At 47.1% G+C, this 21,370-nt stretch overlaps 1 protein-coding gene across 1 annotated transcript in view; it reads right to left on the bottom strand.

Moving 5' to 3' along the window:
• Positions 1 to 659: 659 nt before the first annotated feature.
• Positions 660 to 21,370, bottom strand: part of LOC146868055 (uncharacterized) — a 99,744-nt gene continuing 79,033 nt past the window's right edge. Inside the window, exons 3-4 of the mRNA XM_085624065.1 lie at positions 6,613 to 7,179; positions 660 to 785 (exon numbers count right to left, since the gene is read on the bottom strand). Coding sequence (XP_085480191.1) covers positions 660 to 785; positions 6,613 to 7,179 — 693 coding nt within the window. The remainder of the gene's footprint in view (positions 786 to 6,612; positions 7,180 to 21,370) is intronic.

Genomic DNA, 21,370 nt, shown 5'->3' with positions numbered 1-21,370 from the left:
AATTCGTAATTAGGCCCATAATCTCTTCTCATCCGTCACTCAATACAAAACTCACATCAACACACTGCCGCTATCCACGGGTCCATTGCATTCATCTGCCACAAAACTGGAACACCAATCTCACTGCCACTCACCGATTCATCAGCCAACTTGCATACCCTCATACAACCAGTAAACGTGTAGACATGCTGTAGGTCAGTGCCCCAACAAGTTCTACAACATCACAATGAAAAAAAACCTAGCTTAAGCTTTCTCCCCCCATCTCACTCAAAGTGCTGACTCTTACCTTACACTTGACTAGTAAACCTTTACAAGGCAGCTATTTGTGACTCAGGAATACATGGCTTTCATTATTCTTTAGCGCACTTTCTGTGCTAAATCCAACTCCTTCCAGTGTGTGGATATACGTTGGGTGATATCTGAGTATGCCTTGTGATCCAGATACCTCAGACTGTATGAGAGTATGAGCATCTCTATTTTTAAATCTAACATAAATAAGCTGCAGCAGACTTTCCTAAGTTTTGAAAGAACACTTCCACTACAACTAAAGTTTTTGGGATTGGGGTACAGGGGACTCTGTTACAATGAGCAGCACGTCATGTCCACCATTATGTCCAGTTCTTTAAATGTATTGCACTTGTCATGCAGCGGACAGGACATCAATCATGGTTTGATTGTGGATAAACATGGGATACAGAGCGCAAGCAAGCCCAGTGTGTTCCCATTTCATAAAGCTCATAGGGCTTGATGGGGTGGCATGACCGGTCATTGTCAGAGTTGCGAGTCTGAAAGTGGAAAGGATGACTGTCAATGAGTTCTTCCACTGCCACTTAAAGCAGTTGGAACAGATTCTAACTGCCTGAAGGCCTGCTAAAGCATCCCACATTTTTTAAAGAAACGTATTCAGTATAATACTTCCTGAAGCTTGCGAGATTAAGAAATAAGTAAAGATGCAATTCTCTTGCTTTGCAATTCTGCACATCCCTAACCTAAAGTGGGCATTCTCACAACACATAATCTAATGTTTCAGATGTTTGAGAGACCTCAGCCTCACACTTACTCAATAAAATTTGACTGTTCCAACTTCTTTTTATACAGAACACAAACACTAATAAAGTACAAACACATCACAAGAAAAACCCCCAAAGCAAATATAGAAAATAGAGTAATGTTTAATAAAGAAAAGGATGCCAGAATGACAAAAATCCAAGTAGTAGAACCGGAGATATTGTTTTTACAGATTTAAGTAACAATATCACCAAAATTACAAAGTGCCACTTGTGGTCATCTGGTCATGCTAGACCAGTGAAAAGTCACAAGATCATGCAGACCACGATGAACTGTGTGTAGGACACAGGGACCATGTTAGCCCCGCCAAAAGAGTTACCCTCCTAAAGTCTGGTGCAAAGAGTTCCGTTCGTGGTGGAGAAGGCCACGAGGAGCTGAGAGAGTGTCACAGATGGCTGTCACTGTAGCACAAAGAGCAGGCTTGGTGGTGTGGGCTGTCATTGCTGTGGTGCAACAAGCTGGTCAGGCATAGTGGAGCTTTGTGTTGGCGGTCACCGCAGGCTGTTGTTGCTGTAGCACTAAATGCAGATCTTGAGCTGCCAGTAGTTGCTGGCGGTTGCTGTAGTGCAAAGGGCAGATCTTCACCTGAGCTTTGCCTTGGTGGGCACCGTGGGCTGCGGAGTCTTGTGCAAGGGGGCTTACTTGAAGTCATGAATAGCCCAAATGTAAAGCTGTTACCTTTTCTTCTTAGGAGGTGCTGAGACTGATGTCAACAAAGGGTCCAAGACATGGGGGGCACCTCTTGGGGTTCAGGAAATCAATCCAGCAGAGACCAGCAGGGCCAGGCCGGTCCAGTAGCAGCAGGCCAACAAGGCAGTTGCAGGGTGGCTTCCTGGAGCTTGTTATGTTCCTGTAGCTCAAACAGGAGGTTAGCCAGCTGACCCTTGCAGTCTCTCAGGTTAGCCTAGGATGAAGAGAAGCAAGGCAAGTCTTCCTTCTCAGACAGCAAAGTAGTTCCCAAACAGCATCACAGCCCTCTGGCAGCAGAAATGTCCAAAGGTCCAGGGGTGTTCTGATGAGTCGCTCTGCAGGTTCAATATTTATAGATGTGCCATACTTTGTGTGTGATAAAACGCCCTGTCCTATCCCCACATCTGATTCTGGAGCATTCTTCCCTTCCCCTGTCAAGGCTCCAAGAAGTCTGGGGTGACAAAAGGCTTGTGTCAAGGTCCTTTGCTGTGCTGGATGCAAGCTCTTTGAAGTGCAAGGGCAGCAGGGCACAGCTCGGCCCCCTGCCATCCTGGCAGGATGGCCCATCCTGTCCACACCTAGTCCCCTTTGTGTCACTGTCTGGGAGGAACACACAAACCCTAACAGCAGAACAACTCACTGTCATGTGAGCCAGGATGCTCACAGAAGTCACAAATGGTTAGAACAAGAAAATGCCAACTATCAAAAAGTGAGATTTTCAGAACTCTGTCATATAATCTGACTTTGCCATTAGTAAAACAATTTAATTACAATTCATTTCAGTGTAAACATCATATTTCCATCTTCTCCCAATCGAAAGTTATCACTTATTAAATATATAACGGTAAGCCAGTGTTAGTTAATGGGAGAAATAGGCCTGCAGCTGTGAAAAAGGACTTTAAAAGGATTCTACTGCAAGTCCATGTAAAATTGAAGTGCACGTGTTTTATTTCACCTTCTTTGTAAAATTACAATTCACTCATCCCTATGAGCCTTTAGGGCCTACCTTAGGGGTGACTTATAAATATTGAAAAGTAAGGTTTAGGCCTGGCAAAGGTTCATTTTGCGTGATTGAGGTGGTAAATTCCTCTACAGGCTGTAGTGGCATGCATATGAAATATTCTAAAAGGATACTTTAGGGGGTGGAACAACGAATGCTGCAGGTCCACTAGTAGCATTTAATTTATATATGTAGTACCATATACTAGAGACATATAAGTAAATTAAGTGTACCAATCAGCTAGATGCCAATTGCACCATGTTTTAGGGAGAGAGCATAAAGCATGTTGCCATAGGTAAGAAGGGAAAAAGTGCACAGAAATCTGATGCCAACATAAATGGGTTAAGTGACAGGAGGCAAAAATGTGGGGGAGGTGCTGCAAAAAGGGTGGGGTCCAACAAACATGTTATATTATGCTGATTTGTATAGCACACTAATCATCTGTGAAGGTATCCAGGTACTTGGGCCGGTGTGTAGGTGTGTGGTCTCTCAATCAAACAATCAAGCATTTGTTAAGCACGACTACTCACCCTTAAGGGTCTCAAGGCACTGGGGGTGGGGGGGTGCAGGTTCCAGTTCATAAAGGAGGTGGTCCGTCGAAGAGCTAGGTCTTGAGGTCTCTTGCGAAGATGGGGAGCGATGTCTGTCTGAGGTGGAGCGGGAGGGCGTTCCAGGCCCCGGCCAGGAGGAAGGAGAAGGAGTGGCCTCCCGATCAGTTTTTTCTTGGGCGTGGGACCACAGCGGGCTGATAGCAGGGTCTTTGGGGTGCGTGAAATTTGAGTCAGCTGTTCATGTATGCTGGTCCGGTGTCGTGGAGGACCTTGTGTGCATGGGTGAGCATATTGAAGGTGACTCTTGCCTTGATGGGGAGCCAGTGGAGTGTGCGCAGGTGATGGGAGATGTGGCAGTGTTTTGGCAGGCTGAATACCAGTCTTGTGGCGGCGTTCTGGATGTTATGTAGCTTGCGGGTGAGGTTTTTGTTTATTCCGGCGTAGAGTGCATTGCCGTAGTCGAGTCTTGCAGTGGTCCAAGGTGTGAGTGACGGTCTTTCTGTGTTCAAGGAGGATCCATTTGAAGGTCTTACGTAGGAGGCGGAGTAGATCTGGCGGTCCACTTTGAGTTCGGAGTCCAGGATGATTCCCAGGTTGCGTGCGTGGTCCGTGGGGGTGGGCAGGTTTCCGAGGGTGGGGGTCCACCAGGTGTCGTTCCAGGCATCAGGGTTTGGGCCCATGATGAGTACCTCCGTCTTGTTGGTGTTTAGTGGTAGGCAGCTGTTTTTCATCCATTTGGCGACGGCTTCCACACCTTCTCGAAAGTTTTGTCTGGCGGTGTTGGGTCCGTTGGATAGGGAGAAGATAAGTCCGTAGGTTCTGACGATGGGGGCAAGTGGAGCCATGTAGACGTTAAAGAGTGATGGGCTGAGGGAGGACCCCTGAGGGACTCCGCAGGTGGTTGGTGTAGGGTCCGAGAGGAAAGGGGGGAGTCTGACCCGCTGTGTTCTGATGGAGAGGAAGGAGCTGATCCAGTTGAGGGCCTTGTCCTGGATCCCTGTGTCGTGAAGTCTGCAGTGGGAGACTGTGTCAAATGCCGCTGAGAGGTCGAGGAGGATTAGGGCTGCTGTTTCTCCTTTGTCCAGTAGGGTGCGGATGTCGTCTGTTGCAGCGAGGAGGGCGGTTTCCGTACTGTGGTTTTTCCTGAAGCCGGATTGGGAGGAGTCGAGGATGTTGTGCTCTTCGATGAATGTGGCGAGTTGATGGATTTCCTGATGACTTTCACAGGGAACGGGAACAGGGAGATGGGTCTGTAGTTTTTGAGGTCGGTGGGGTCCAACGAGGATTTCTTCAGGAGGGGGTTGACCTCGGCGTGTTTCCAGTAGTAGGGAAATGAGGCAGTCGCCAGGGAGCAGTTGATGGTGTGGCGGAGCATGGGTGCAATGGTGTTGGCGGCTCTGTTGAAGATGACCCGGCGTGGATTGACTTAATCATCTTCAGTGTGTCTTCGGTGGTGAGGGCTGTCCATCTCTCAACCGTTGGCTTCAGGGTGTCGGGGGTGGTTGGTGGGGGTTCCGTGTGTAGGTTGTCTATATTGGTTGTCATAGATGTTCTTGATTTTGTGGTGTAAGAACGTGCTGAGTTTGTAGCAGAGGTCTTGTGAAGGAGGGATGTCAGTCAACTCACTGGTGGGTTGTGCGAACCCCTTGATGATGTTGAAGTGTTCTTTGCTGTTTATTTATTTTTTATTTATTTTTGGTATTTATAAAGCGCAACACTCATCCCATAGGATATCACGGCGCTGTAGGAAAAGAAGACTACTGAAACTGTGGTGGGGGGTTAGTTTTTGGGAAAGAGATGAGTTTTTAGTTTTTGGCGGAATTGGAGGTAGTTAGTGATGTGTCTAAGGTCCACAGGTAGCTCATTCCATCTTTTAGCCGCCAAGTATGAGAAGGCGCGTCCACCAGTCCTTACTTTGTAAATACGCTTGGGTTTTGCCAGAGCTGAGTTGTTGGATCTTAGATTCCTATTGGGGATATAGAATTCAAGTTTCTCTTGAAGGATGATGGGGCCTGTTTTATGAAGGGCTCTGTGTGCAAGGCAGAGTAATTTGAAGGTTGCCCTCTGACGCATTGGTAGCCAGTGAAGTTTTTTTAGGCATGCAGAGGCCGAATCTCGCTTGCCTTTGTTACAGACCAGTTTAGCTGCCTGGTTCTGCAAGACCTGTAGGCGGGAGAACAGTTGTTCGTTCATCCCGTCGAACAGGGCATTGCCGTAATCCAGGCGGCTAACCAGGAGGGCCTGGGTGATTGTGCGTCGACAGTCCAAAGGTATCCAGGAGAAAATTTTTGCCAAGAGTTTGAGAATTGCAAAACCTTTGCCCCAGAGTATGCGGATGTGATCTTTCATGGACAGGGCGTCGTCCATCATGATACCAAGATTTCTGGCATACTGTTTCGGGACGGGGGCTGATCCCAGAGACGGGGGCCACCACGTGTCGTTCCATGAGAGTTTGGCTCCTCCAAACAGTAGTATCTCCGATTTTCCGGCATTTAATTTTAGGCAGTGGTTGCGCATCCATTCTGCCATTTCAGAGAGACAGCTGTGTAGTTTTTTCTTAGTTGTTTCCGACCCTTCCATTGTCACCATCAGCTGAGTGTCATCGGCATAGGAACATATGCCGATGCCCCACCTTCTTCCAATGTCAGCCAGAGATGAGACGTAGACATTAAAGAGAGTGGGGCTTAGTGAGGCCCCTTGTGGGACCCCACAGCCGATGGGACAGGGTTTAGAGTAAAATTGGCCCATGCGCACAGCTTGGGTGCGATTGCTAAGGAATGATTTAATCCATCTTAACGCTGTGGATTGCACTCCTTTGCTCAGGAGGATGTTTATTAGGCAGTCGTGTGATACCGTGTCAAACGCCGCTGACAGGTCTAGCAGTATCAGGGCCACAGATCCCCCTTGGTCTGTGATGCATCTGACACTGTCCGACACTGCCAGCAACGTTGCCTCGGTGCTGTTATTGGCTCTAAAGCCGGTCTGGGAGGGGTCCAGAAGTGAATTGTCTTCCAGGTATTTGGACAGTTGTATATTAACCATTTTTTCCAAAGCCTTGGAGAGGTAAGGGAGCTGGGAAATTGGCCTGTAATTCTCCGGGTTGAGGATATCGGATCCGGCTTTCTTCAGGAGGGGAATTACAGATGCGTGCTTCCAGGTTTCTGGAAAAGATGCGGTGGTGAGGGACTGGTTAAAAAGTTTGGTGACGAAAGGGCAAAGTGTCGGTGCAATTTCAGAGAACACAAAATAAGGACATGGGTCTGCAGGAGAGCCTGATCTAATTGTCTTTAGAACCGATAGTACCTCGTTTTCAGAAAGTGGTTGAAAATTGGTTAGACGTGGGAGATTGCCTGCGTCCGGATGGACATTATCCTTGTCTGATATTGACGAATTTTCATCGGGGTTATCGGGCAGGGAAGAGGAATGTGAAGGGGTGAAAGTGGAATAAATTTTATTAATCTTCTCGACAAAGAAGGTGCTGATACGTTCGCAGGCCTCAGTTGAGGGGGTGAGGGTTTGTGAGGTGCTGGATGGATTACTAAGCTCCTTTACAATTTTGAACAGTTCTTTTGCGGAGTTATGGTTTTCATGGATTCGTAGCGTGAGGAATGCTTTTTTCGCATCTCGAATGGCAAGAATATATTGTTTCCGCTTAGTGACATAGTCTGCTCTTGTTTCTGAATCTTTGGTTTGCCTCCATCGATGTTCAGTTTTCTGGCATTCCTTTTTGAGGCTTTTAAGGAGAGGGGTATACCATTTTTCCCTGGTAGTTGTTTTTTTCCTTAGTTCCCGCATGGGTGCTAGTTTATCTAAAGTTTGGCGAATTCTGGTTTCTAGCGAAGTGAGGTTATTACAGACGGAGGAGTCATCCTGCAATATGACATCTATCTCAAAAAAGTGATTTTGAAAGTTGGAGTCATTGATTAGTCTCCAAGCTCTGTTGGTGGTGAGGGGGGTGGATCTAGACTTCGCGAATTTACCGGGGAGTTTAAAGGAGAAGGATAGCATGGAATGATCAGACCAGGACAAGGGAAGGATTTCCTTCATGGTAGTCGACTCAATGTTGGTAAAAAGGAGATCCAGGGTGTGTCCTGCTGAATGTGTAGAGCCCTCAACCAGCTGCTTAAGTTGCAGTATTTCCATGTCGTACTTCAACTGTGACGATCCGGGTGCATTAGTATTTTCATAATGGACATTGAAGTCACCAATGACCATGTAATTTTTATGTTTCAGGCAGGATGGAAGCAATTGATTCAATAGTTTAGTGCCTATGCTGGTTTGTTGTCCTGGCGGATTATAGACAACTGCACCGGCTAGTATGATGAGGTTCTCCACGAGGATTTTAAATGGAAGAATCTCATGTTCAGGGTAGACAGATGTTGTTTCCGTGAGACATGTTAGGTGGTCTCTGAAAATCACAGCAACTCCACCTCCTTTTTTTTGGCTTTGTCTATTGTGTGTGATTATTTTGTATTCAGGGGGAAGGGCGTTAGCCAGGTCTGGTGCACTGGCATCAGATAGCCATGTTTCTGTAATAAAGACCAGATCAGGGGTCCTAAATGTTAGTATGTCCCAGATATCTAAAGCATGTTTGGGAAGAGATCTGGCATTAAAATATAGACATTTCAATTCCAGCTGGTTGCTGGTGGGGAGTGTGTGATGATCAGTTGGGTGTAGACCCGGGCTCGACCATCGACATGAGCGACAGGAGATAGATCCATAAGATAGGCCAGGGTCAGTTTGGATGCATGGAGGCGATCCAGCAACCGTGGTGGTTTTGTTAAGAGCTAGTAAATCATTGCGAGTGTAGCGGATGGGTTTAGCCGTGGATGAGCTGGAGCCTGTAGGGGGTGTGCGTGTGCGGAGATTCTGTCTTCGATTGCTTGTTTTCTCGTTTTTCTTATGAGTTGGTGGTGGGCGTTGGTAGCGGCTTTGAAGTTGTTGTGAGATTCTGGGGATTTGGTGTTCCTCGAGGTATTTTTTAGGCGGCGGCAGGTGCATCTTAACTCTCGAAGTTCAGTGATGAACCATCTTGCTTTTTTGGCGTGGGTGTTGTTGTTTTTCTTGGCGCTGTCAGAGATACATCTGTGTTGGGGTCCAGTTGGGGTCCAGTTGGTTGTCAAGGTGGAAGTTGAGATCTCCAAGCAGGGTGTAGTTGGTGGAAGCGATGGCATGCGGGGAGATTATGTCTGTGATGGAGTTGGCGAACGGTCCGCGGGGTACAGGGGCTCGGTAGTTGAGGTTCCCTCGGAGGGTGGTTGTAGGGTTTGTCTGTATCTTGAAGTGTAGGTGTTCCATCATGTCTGTGGGCTTGTCGGGGAGTGTGCTCAGGCAGAGGGTTGATTTGTGGACGATGGTGATTCCTCCTCCTGGGTAGGTGTGGTGGACCTTCCTGGAGATCATGTACCCTTGGGGAATGGCGATGGCGATGTCCGGTCCCAAGGTGGGTTGGTCCAAGTTTCAGTGAAGAACGCTACGTCCGGAGTGGTGCTGTTGTAGACGTCCTAGATTTCAGTGGCGTGTTCGGACGTTGAGGAGGATGTATTGCAGGGTCTTCGGTTCGGGTGTGTTCCTGCGGTTGGGTTGTGCTGGGTCCGTGATCCTGGCGGTGCTGTAGGTTTGGTGGCAGCGGTGACAGCTGAAGGGTCCATGGGTGTCGGCCAGCGAAGCTACCTTGCAGTTTTTGTTGTGGCCTGGGTTGAGTTCATGGAGTGCTGCTGGGTCATAGCGTTGGCGGGGTGGAGGTCCAGGGTTCCTGGCGCTGGTCGCGGACGGGCACAGACGGAGCAGACGGGCTTGCCTTTGGCGTTCCTTCGGCTCGCCCACTGCGCACGGCCGCCATTAAGTAGGGGTCGGGGAGGGCTGGACAGCTGGGAGTCGGGAGCGGGGAGAAGAGCTGGATTGGTCGCACTGGTCATGCTGGGGGGAGGGGCCACGGGGGCAGCAGCGGCGGGTAAAGCGGGCAGGAAAGGGAAGAAAAAGGAAAAGGGAAAAAAGGGAAAATCAAGCAGAAGAGACACGCAGAAAAACAGCAGAAAACAGCAGAAATGCAGAAAAGTGCAGAAGGGTGAAAGATGAGGGTACAGGAAAAACAAGTGAAAAACGAGTGAAAGCGGAGTGAGAGGAAGGAGACAGAAAACAGCAGAAATGCAGAAAAGTGCAGAAGGGTGAAAGAGGAGGGTAGAGAAAAAACTAGCGAAAAACCAGTGAAAGCGGAGCAAGAGAAAGGAGACAGAGGTCCAATGGACCACCAGGTATGAGGCGCAGGGAAACCTGTAGGTGGAGGAGGGCCTCGAACCAACACTCGAGAGTGCAGGGGCAGGCCTTACTTGATGGTGGAGCTGTGAGGGTGCGAGAGCAATTTCACTGGCCTCCAGTTTCTTGTGGAACTCAAAAAGTGAGGAGAAGGCTCTGATGTGTTGAGGGGGCATTTCATGTTTTGTGTGCAATGTAGGAGAATGAGTGACCTCCAGTTTTATTTTTGCAGTTGCAGAAAGTGTGTGCAAGAGAGAGGAAGACAGAGCATAGGAGTCTGGTGGGTTGGTGAAAAGTCTATGAGCTGTTCAGGTATTCTGGTCCTGTGTTGAATAGGACTTCGTATGTGTGCGTCAGAAGTTTGAATTGACTCCACTTGTGAATGGGGAGCCAGTGAAACTTCCTGAGGTGAGTGTGATGAGGTGCTGCATTGGAGGTCGAGTATGAGTCTGATGTTCTGGATCGTCTTGCACCTGATTAGGAGCTGTTTGGAGATTCCAGGGTAAAGAATGTTTCCATAGTTGAGTCTGCAGGTGATGAGTGCTGGTCAGCCTAGTGTTCTGAGGCAAACATTTGAAGATCCTTAGCAGCATGCATAAGATGTGGAAGCAAGAGGTACACACTGCATTGACTTGAGATGTCATGTTGAGGTTGCCATCTAGAATGATTGCCAGATTTCTTGGTGGGTCTGTGAGTGTGGGTGTTGGTCTTTGCTTCGACAAACACCAGGTGGAGGCCCTTGTTGCTGAAGGTCAGTACTTTCTTTTTTGTCAGAGTTTATCTCCAGGCAGTTTGTTTGCATTCAGTCTGCTAACATGGTCATGCAGTAGTTGAATTTGGTTCTGCTGGTGGTTGTCTTGTCCATCAGGGAAAGGATGAGTTGGGTTTCTTTGGCATAGGAAATGACAGATGTCTTGGCTTGATCAGGTGATGTTGATGAGTAGTGTCATGTTTATTTTGAAAGGGTGGAGCTGTGGGACGATCCCTGTGGGACTCCGCATTACAGTTTCTTGGTCTCTAATGAGAATGATGGCAGTCTGACCATTTTTGTTCTTCACGTGTATAAGGAATAGATCCATTTCAAAGCGAATACTTGTATGCCAATCTTGTGGAGTTTTCTGATGAGGGTGTTGTGAGAGACAGTGTGGAAGGCCACGAAGAGGTAGAGCAGGATGAGGGGCACTGTTTCTTCTTGGTCCAGAATGATTTGAATGTCGTCGGTGGTCACAATGAGTGTTGTTTCGGTGCTGTGGTTCTTTCAGAATCCTGATTGAGTGTTGGCTAGAAGACGGGTACGTTTGAGGTGGGTTGTGAGTTGCTTGTTGATGGCCTTCTCAATCACTTTGGCAAGATAGGTAGCAGAGAAATGGGATGGAAGTTGCTCACTTGATTCAGTTTGGCTATGGGCCTTTTAAGGTGGGTGTTGATTTCTGCAAGTTTTCATTTATCCAGGGCAGGGGTAGAAAGGATGGAGGTGATGTGGTCGGAGTGGTGCTTATCGGTGATGTTCCCAGACTGTAGATGTGGTGGGGGCATGGGTCCATTGGGACCCCTGAATAAACAGTCTGTATGATTGTCACTGTGTCATTTCTGGTGAGGGTTGTCCATTTGGTCAGGTGGCGGTCTTCTTTGGTGGTGGGCAGGTTAACAGTGAATTCTCTGGGTTTGGGTTGGTGCGCAAAGTTGCTGTAAATGTTTGCGATTTTGATATGGAAGAAGTTGGATATGTTGTTGCAAAGTTGTTGGGAGACAGTGATGTTGACAGTGGCTGATATGAATCCTTGATGATCGAGAAGATCTTGCAGCTGTTGGAACTTCTTTCAAGGTGGTCTACTAGTACTTTTTTGTTTGTGTCTCATATTTTCTGGTGATAGCATCTGAGTGCAGCCCTATAGGTAGTTCTGTCATTGGTGCCGTAGCTGACTCTCAAATTTCTCTTTAGCTGTTTACAGTGTTGTTTGGTGTCTCTGAGGTCTTCTGTGTACCAGCTGGCCGGCTTGTTTGATCTACTCTGCTTGTTGGATTTGATGGGTGTGAGGGAGTCCGCATTGTAGAAGTTGTTGATGTCCTGGCCGAGGTTACCTGTGGGACTAGGTTAATCCTTGATGAGGGTGCTGAGCCAGTCTGCTTATGTGATTTTGCCCCAACTGTGGGTTGTAATGCTGAAAGTGGTAGAGGTTATTTATATTATATTTTTTATATTCTCACATTCCTAATAGTAATGCAATAACAACTAATGTTTGTAGTCTTGCTAAATGCTATCAGAAATAAGCCTTCATATGTATTAGTCCATTTACATTAATTTTTGCTTTTTCATCTTGTGTTTTTAGCAAAACGTCCAATTACTGATCTGCAAAAGAGTTTAGTCATGGGCATTAATTTGCAACTACCTTTATTATCTTAATAACATATTTTTGCCATTAAACATAAACATTTTTAATAACCAAATTAAAAGTTCAATATTTGCTAAGAGTATTCTTGGTGAGCAATTACTGTTGTGTTAGTTGATAACTCTTTTAAGGAGATACTGATACTGATAAACTGGAGATTTCATAGTGCTGTCTTATTCACATATAGAAAACAGCAAGCAGCCATCCAGCTACTTTCGCTTGGAGTGTTGCCCTACTAAAGAAATATTCTGGACAATGAACCTGTTAGAAATGGGATTTCTGGTTGGCTAAGGCTTGCGCCAAAGCCAGGTGGAAACCACCACTCTAGTCAGGGCAAGGGAGTTACACGCTGAAGATAACCCCTGCTCACCCCCTTGGTAGCTTGGCACGAGCAGTCAGGCTTATCCCAGAGGCAATGTTTAAAGCATTTGCACAACAATCACACAGCAGCAACACACTAGGCACACCACAAAAGAAACTACACACAAGGTTATATATAAAAAATAGCCTTTGTATTATCCAAAACACATTAGAATAGTAATCACACAATATACACTGTGCCAAATGGCACTAGGCAATATTTACAGGGGATTATATACACATGACAGGGCCAATTGGGCCACTGTCAGAACCATCACAAAGCACAAATAGTAAATGTAGAACACAATCAGTAATTACTGGCAAAATACTGTACACTGCATTATATCCTGCAACATAAATCATATTATGCAATCAATGTAAAACACATTATAGGCCAACCTCATAAGTATAAACCACATTAGGCAATAAGCATCACCAGCATAAACACAGTATGCAGTAACCTCATAAGCAAAAATCACATTAGAGGCAAAAATCATGGTGCATGAATCACATTTATCATAGGCACCACACAAATCACATTAGGGCCTGGCGCCCTACCAACCTAACACTGACCCCCTGGCCAACTGGCCTTCTCTCTGGGGCACAAATGCCCTATGTCCAAAATGTCAGGGCTGGGCTGCCAATGCAGCAACATCACAGGGCGCGCACTGCGCTGGGGCAGGGCAGGAGTGTATCTCACGCCTTTCATCAAAATGCCCCCAAAGAAATAATGGCGCTGGCACTACTGTGCCTCCTGGGTCCCCACTGGGACTTTGCAAAACAATTGTGCCCAACGTTGCAGTTGCCCGCTACGGCGGTGCAACTGAGGAACAAAACAGCACTGGCACCACTGTGCCACCTAAGCTCCACTCTGGGACTCTTAGAATAAAAAGTGTCCCCTTGGTGCAGGTGCCCGCTACGGTGGTGCATCTGTGAAGACAACTACGGCACTCTGGAGCCCCAGCAAAACTGTCCCCAATGTTGGAGCGACCCGCTCTCCTGGAGGTCCGCTCAGACGAACAGGCACCGGCAATGTGCCTCGAAAGGGGGCTGAAGGGATCTTCTTAAATAGTAACTTGACTACGCAGGAATGTGCACATTAAATATTTATTCAATTACAAAGGCCCGCAGGCAGCTGAAGGGAGGAGTGGCTAAGAGGAAAAGCCAGCAGGGGAAAAACCAGTACGCCCTCAATGACGTTACCTAAATAGACATTGAGCATTCTAAGTGACATAGTGAAACACAACCAATGAGAGCACAGTGAGTCTCTGCCTCGAGCGGAGTGAGCTCGAAGTCAACAAGATATACAACAGGGGCCTTCCTCTTGGCTTCTCCTGTGGCCCCCCACTCACCGGGCTCTCTGGTGGACACTTACGCTCTCCTCTGGTACCGCTTCTGGCATATGTGGGGCACCCACCGCTCACGGGAGCCCCGCTCGGGCCGGCGGCAACTTCCTGACTCTGGCCCCGCCCACAAGCAGGCAAAGCCGCCTGGCTTCCAGGCCATGCTGGCAGCGGCCCAGCGGCACCTCAACACGGTGGTGCAATGCAGGGTTGGCACCGGCTTTACAGTAAAGTTCCAGTGCGGGGTGGGCACCCGTCTTCCCTAACAACCACATAAGTGGGGTGGGCACCCGCCAGCAAACACCAAATGTGGGGTGGGTACCTGCTGTCAAAAATAGGCGTAAAGCAGGGTGGGCTCTGCTTGGCAAGAATGCGGGGGAATCCCCACGTCCGGATTCCCTCTAAATGAGCTGCAGCTCTGTGCTGTGAAGCCCATGCTATTCTCTGGGGGTATCGAAGTAAGAGCGCCCACGAGACACTGGATTCCATGAAAGAGGTCCAAGGGGCTCAGCTGGGCCCAGGGAGGCCAGCACACAGGACCCTCCAGCATTGTGGCAAGCCCTTGTGGTGGTTCCTCCTTGGCCCCCAGCAGCAGCAAGCCCCAGCAAGTACAAGATCAGCACCCAAAAGCACCACATTCAAGGGGTCACAGCCCCTATATTTATATTCCATCTTTGCTTTTTCTGCCCTGGCACAGGGCTTGGGGAAACCAGTAAAAACTGGTTCTGGGGGGAATTGGATCACTTTGTTTACCAGGCTCATCTTCCTCTTTGTCAGGTGGGGGTTTGTCATCAGACACACCACAGGGGGGTGGAGCCAGCATTGTACAGGCTAGGCACAGACCTATTCTGGGACCAGAGACTTATCCCACTACTCCAAATGCAGATGTCCCATTCAGCCTACTGCTGACTCACCCTGCCCCTCCTAGAGCCACACACACCTCACCAGCCCCTGTCACTCAAAAGCCAGACATACACTCACATCAGGCAGGCAGACACATAGCACACAGAAAGCCAACTTCTAAAAGTGGCGTTTCTAAAATAGTTATAATAAATCTGTGAACACCATTGTGTAGCATTTATTATCACCATTCCAAATATGCTAAACTTGACCATGCTGCTCCTCTCATATCAGGAATTACCACTGAAACACTTATCAGGGAATCCCCAATGCATTCCTATGGGAGGGCAGCCTCACGGTAGTGAGAAACCAAAATGGTTGTCACTACCAGGACATGTCACACACTTAAGGTACATGTCCTACCTTTTACCTACAAGGCACCCTGCCCATAGGGCAAGCTAGGGTCTACCTTAGGGGTGACTGACATGCAGTAAAAGGGGGTCACAGACATGGCACACACTTTGGGTGCCACGTCACAGCGGCAATAACACTGCGCGCACAGGCCCTGCAATGGCAGAGGCCTGAGATAGGTATGAAAGGCTACTTTGGTGGGTGGCGCAATCAGCGCTGCAAGCCCACAAGTAGTATTTAAGTTACCAGCCCTGGGTTTATGAGATACCACTTTACAAGGGACTGACAGGTAAATTAAATAGGCCAAACAGGTGTAGACCAATCTTACCATATGTAACACAGAGAGCACACGCACTTTACACTCAACTGCAGTGTTAAAGTGCCCTGAGTCCTAGAATCACCAACACCACGTCAGAAAAAAGGCTAGGAGAAAGGCAAAACGTTTAGGGATGACCCTGCCAAGTCCAACAAAACCAAATTAAGGTTACACTAGAAGTATGCTAGTACAAATCAGCCTCCATCTTTGCTTATGGCCTTTTTAGTGTTGGCCACTGTACCATCTCTCTTATTCATAAATACCCTATATAGTTACACCTCTCTGTTTAAGAGTTTATTTAATGCCTCAAATTCCCAGCTCTTTTCAAGAGGCAGACTATTCAGACATCAAAGGCAGAGCTTAAGACTGCAAAAAAGTAGCACAAACCAGTGCCATCCCTTCCACCTTGTAGATTCCAGCAGGGTAGGACCGGAACAGAAAATAGGCCTGGGTGCTAAAATAAAAGTGGCACCCATCAGTGAATTAGAAAGCTGAAAACATGGCCCTTGTTTGCAAATTTGAGCAGTTGTAAACTTGTAATGATTCACTGCATAATTATTTTTCATAAGGGTGGAAACAGCATCAATATGTAAATGTAAATGTTGTAGACTTGTAAAGCGCACAGCTGCCCCAGCAACGGGGCGTCCCGGCGCTGTAGACCGCTGGGGAACCCGTCCTGGCTATCCCTGTGAGATGGTCCCTTTCTGGGTATCTCCAAGGTGAAACCAGGCATCCCCGGCGTCTGTGGGGGGCCGTTGTAGAGATGAGGCAAGCTTAATGCCCAGAGTTGCCGAGTGTGTTCCTGGTTAGAGTAGGTACCGAGGCGAGAATTATCAAGTCCGTTTTGACCCTGGTCCACGACCCTGCCGCGTCAGGAATTGAACCCTGGTCCCTGGCCGATTCTCTGCTTACGGGTCTGCCGCATCTAACCAGTGAGCCACACCTCTCCATGATATATATGAGCTTGTTGCAGCCAATGTTATTTGTTAATACCTGGGGTATTTGTTAATAGCAAAAACCAGGCCAGCAGCCCATAAAGCAGGCCCACAAACTGTCAAAATATCAGACCACACATTTACCTGTCAGACCAGAACGCCGGGCACTACCTGATTGCAAGTGTGACCGTGGGTGCCTTGCCAGTTGTGGAAGCACAATACACTGTTCCAAGGCTAGCATAGAATACCCATGCTTAAAGCCTGTTTGTTCTCAATGCATCAATCTCCTCAAGGCTGCTCAGCTTTCTAACCCTTGCAGCAGACACTTAGGGAATGCTTTCCCATGCCCCATCAGAGAGAAATAAGATGGTAAACCACTTGGCAAAATTTAGCATTTGCCTACAACAACACGTCAGTGTGCATGCCATTTTGTTAGATACCAAGCTAAATAGAGAGTAGACATTCGCTTTTGATGTATGATCATTTTCAATTGAATGTTCGTGTAAAAATTTAGGAGAAGCAAATTGCATTGTTTTCTTTATCCAAACTGAAGGAAGCATCTCATAGCATTTGCTCATTGTTGTAATGAATTACTTTCTTATTTCTAGAATGAACACATTTTATGGAACTTCTAAGACATCCTCAATTTCCATCAGTGTTTCCAAATGCCCAACTTCTTGAAAATCATTGAAATCGGTTGATCGTACGACCAATCATGTTCCTTTTATTTGCTGTACTAGCTTTGAGCTTTTTCCAACCTGTTCTGCTTTTTTCAATCAGAAGACTTTGATTGTCCTGGTTCAGGCTATAATGGGTGGGCACAATGGCTCCCTTGTCCCCCATCTCTTGTTCACCTTCCACCGCGATCATATCTTCTTCTACTTCTTCATCCCCACCAACAACAATGGGCAGTTTTACTTTTTTCTTGTACGTGAAGTAGGTGAGCCTCCCACTGGTTCATGTGGTGTTTTTTGAGATTACTTGTTTGGCCTCCGGTACCATAGTTTGTACCAAGCTTACCCTGCCTAACAGCGTGTTGACAAATTGAGCAGATAGTAATGTTATCCTCCTTACTGCTAACCGAAAAGAAGTCCCACACTGGAGGTGAACTTTCTTGCGCTGCTGGACTTGCCACTTTCAATGCCAAATTAACTCAAGGGTGGGCGTTGAATTTGACTCTGTGCACTTACAGTGCCACTACCTACTGAGGTGGTGGTTGAGCTGGAGGTAAGTCCCTGCAAATATGGAAGCTGGAGGGGGTGTTACCTGTCTTGGTGGTATCTGTGCTACATCCCTCGCAGCGATTTTGGATACGGTAATTATGTCCTCTGTGCCGGGAGTGCTGTTCATGATGACTGGCTCGTCATCATCACCCCCCTCTTCTACATCTACCTCCATAACTCTAAGGCTTTCTGGAACCTTCCTTTTCACTAGCCTTGTCTTGTGGCATGCATCACTCTCAAACTGAGCTGGTGGCTTGCAAGTGGCATCTATATCATCAGAAGCGGGGCTTGAAGAAGTTGTTGATGGACTAACCCTCCTTTTCCCTGCTGGGGATCTGGAAGACAATGGATCTTCAGAAATAGTGGCTTGCTCCTCTCCGTCTACAGGAAGCTCTATTTCCTGAACCACCCCTACTTCAGGAGGAACAACTACTATTGTGGGGTGTTATTGCGGCTGTTGTTGCTGCTGTTGTGGTGACTGTTGTGGCAGCTGTTGTGGCGGCTGTTGTGGCAGCTGTTGTTGCGGCTGTTGTTGCGGCTGTTGTTGCCCACTTATCTGCTGAGTTTCCGCCTGTGTTGATTGGGTACTACTTTGCGATAATAACATTTCAACATCACTGCTCGTTAGTAGACTGGCTAACTCTGCGACACTCATGGGCTTGGGCCTAGGTTGGTGGGGTGGGCCCGCTGATTCGGAGGTACTGCTCCCAGCTTGGTCCCCGGATACCGCTGATGCAGGCGTAAATTTTTGTTTCCCAAAAAACGTCTTGGCCGGCACACCAGTCTTGGTAAGTGCCACTTCCTTCTTCAGTTCCTTCTTCTCACTGGCAATTTTCTTGGTACTAGAGGACCTGGAACCTTTCTTTGGGGCCATCTTCTTCCTTCCGATGTCAGCAGGACGCAGGTGCACAAGTTGCAGAGATGTCTGTGGTCACACGTGGACGTGACGTGGTGCGCAGCAGGACTTCCGTCTGGCACTACAACAGGTGATGATGACACCTCCTCCTCTGTCTTTTTGTGCTCCTAATAACAAAGAAGCCAGGAGAAGAGCATCAGTGAAATGTTGCATTTGTTGTTGTGGTTCAATTACTACTAGTACAAACAAACAAATATAATATATAACTTAATGTGTGGTGGTCCCACTTGTTAGTGTTATATTATTACATTTTATTAACTCAGTTTAAGTGATAAAAAAAACATAACAGTGTAGCCATTTGTGAGACTTTGATAACAAGGGCTTTCTGGTACACTCAGGAAGGATAGGAAAGAAGAAGAACAAAAACAAAAATACAAATGTAATGGAGGCGGAACCTGTTTGGCATTAATTTGATCATCACGTCATTCAGGGAGCTACAACTGGCAAAGGGGATGGAAGAAGTAAGCCAAGAGGAACATAGGAAAGACATGCAGGCATATATGGCAAAAGCAGCACACTACACACTACTAAACTACCACCAGAAATCACCACCAGCCACATTGACACTCACAGTCACAACAAGCAACAAGCAGAAGGCCTAGAAAACAATTAACTGAAACAGGCCTATAGTATCCAGGCAAAGGAGGCATGCTAAACAACACAGCTATTAATGCAATAAAATGCAAAAATGAAAATCCACAGGGCTAAACAAGGTGTGCAAGTTACACAACAAACACACCACACACACACAAACACAACAAAGGCATTTATTTAACACACACCGAAAACGTGAAATGCCCCCCCAAAAACACATTTTGCAATGCAATCCAATGCCATCCATGCCCTAAATGATGTTTAAATTCAACAGAACACACAGAAACAGTTGTTTCAAGCACCCATTACTACCTCTGAGCCTATTGGCAGGCTAGGCCACAAGCTTGCAGGCCTTTTGCAAAAGCACACTGCCTGGATTCAAAATGGCTACCAGCCAAATGGCCAGACCCACAACAACAAGAAACCAAAGGGAAGACAGACAATGCAGGTCTATGGCAAAAGCACACATGGCCAGGCCCACAACAACAAGGAGCCTAGGCCAAAAAGGAAAAAAGGAAACACATGCAGGCCTATATGGCAAAAGCAGCACACTTATAACTACCACCAGCCACATGAACACTCACAGTCACAACAAGCAGGAGGCATGGAAAACAATTAACTGAAACAGGCCTATAATAGCCAGGCAAAGGAGGTATGCTAAAAACAACACAGCTTTTAATGCCATAAAATGCAAAAACGAAAATCCACAGGGCTAAACAAGGTGTGCACGTTACACAACAAACACACACCACACACACACACACACACACACAAACACACACAACAAAGGCATTTATTTAACACACACCAAAAAAGTGAAATGCCCCCCAAAAAACACATTTTGCAATTCAATCCAATGCCATTCATGCCCTAAATGATGTTTGAATTCAACAGAACTCACAGAAACAGTTGTTTCATGCACCCATGACTACCTCTGAGCCTACTGGATGAAAGGCCTATTGGCAGGCTAGGCCACAAGTTTGCAGGCCTATGGCAAAAGCACAATGCCTGGCTTCAAAATGGCTACCAGCCACATGGCCAGGCCCACAACAACAACAAACGAAAGGGAAGACAGACAATGCAGGCCCATGGCAAACGCACACTGCCTGGATTCAAAATGGCCACCAGCCACATGGCCAGGCCCACAACAACATGAAACTAAAGGGAAGACAGACAATGCAGGCCTATGGCAAAATCACACTGCCTTGTTTCAAAATGGCCACCAGCCACATGGCCACGCCCACAACAACAAGAAACCTAGGCCAAAAAGGAACAAAGGAAACACATGCAGGTCTATATGGCAAAAGCAGCACACTTGTAACTACCTCCAGAAATGGCAACCAGCCACATGGACACTCACAGTCACAACAAGCAGGAGGCCTGGAAAACAATGAAATGAAACAGGTCTATAATAGGCAGGCAAAGGAGGCATGCTAAACAACTCAGCTTTTAATGCAATAAAATGCAAAAACGAAAATCCACAGGGCTAAAGAAGGTGTGCAAGTTATACAACAAACAAACCACACACACACACACGCAACAAAGGCATTTATTTAACACACACCAGAAAAGTGAAATGCCCCCCAAAACACACATTTTGCAATTAAATCTAATGCCATCCATGCCCTAAATAATGTTTCAAATAAATTCAACACACTCCAAAGGAACAGTTGTTTCATCATGCACCCATGCCTAGCTCTGGGCCTACTGGCTACCCACAATAAATTGTTTAAAAAATGATGAACAGTACAGAAATTCTGTAGTTGCAGCAACTGCAATGCCCCAATCAAACAAGGAACACCAACTCACTTGTAAAATCTCAAATACCAAAGTCCTCAAATCCAAAAGTCCTCAAATCCAATGATATATAATGCGGCAGACACAAAGAGTGATCATTCCAGCTCCAAATCCAAATGAAAAGTGAACAAGACATGGAGAAAGCACTGGGAGGAGCCTTCTGGACAGGAACAGGAAGTTGGAGACTCTGGGGCACTACTTTCCTCTCCCAAAAGAAAAGTTTGAAAAAAGGACTCCTTGCACTAAAAAGTACAGCCAAATGTCAATCTGAGAAGTTTTTTTCATCCAAAACATCATTTTCGAGAAGGTTTTATACTGATCGAGATATTATTCTGTATTTGGCTTCGTGAGCTTCACCACAGTGCCGCCGGATGTCCGATGGCGCGTCCAAATGACGGGGTCGCAATCGCACACTCTCGCGGTGTCCGATGGCGCGTCCGAATGACGTGTTCGCGATCACATACTCTCATGGGATCGCGCGGTCTGCAACCAAAATCTCGTGGCGCACGCAAACGGAGAGGAAAACTCATCGGCAACGCAGGGATCCTGGTAAGTCACCACCGCAGGCGCAAAAACGCATTTTTAAAGCGCGAACGAGGAAAAAATTCCGCTACACTGGCGATCGCGGAATATTCTGAAATTCCGCATTCTCCGCGGACTGCGGATTTGCCAAAATTCCGC

Source organism: Triturus cristatus, chromosome 1_2 (assembly GCF_964204655.1).
Source record: "Triturus cristatus chromosome 1_2, aTriCri1.1, whole genome shotgun sequence".
Taxonomy (NCBI): domain Eukaryota; kingdom Metazoa; phylum Chordata; class Amphibia; order Caudata; family Salamandridae; genus Triturus; species Triturus cristatus.
The sequence above is the reverse complement of the archived record's forward strand: the minus strand, read 5'-3'. Positions and strand labels throughout refer to the sequence as shown.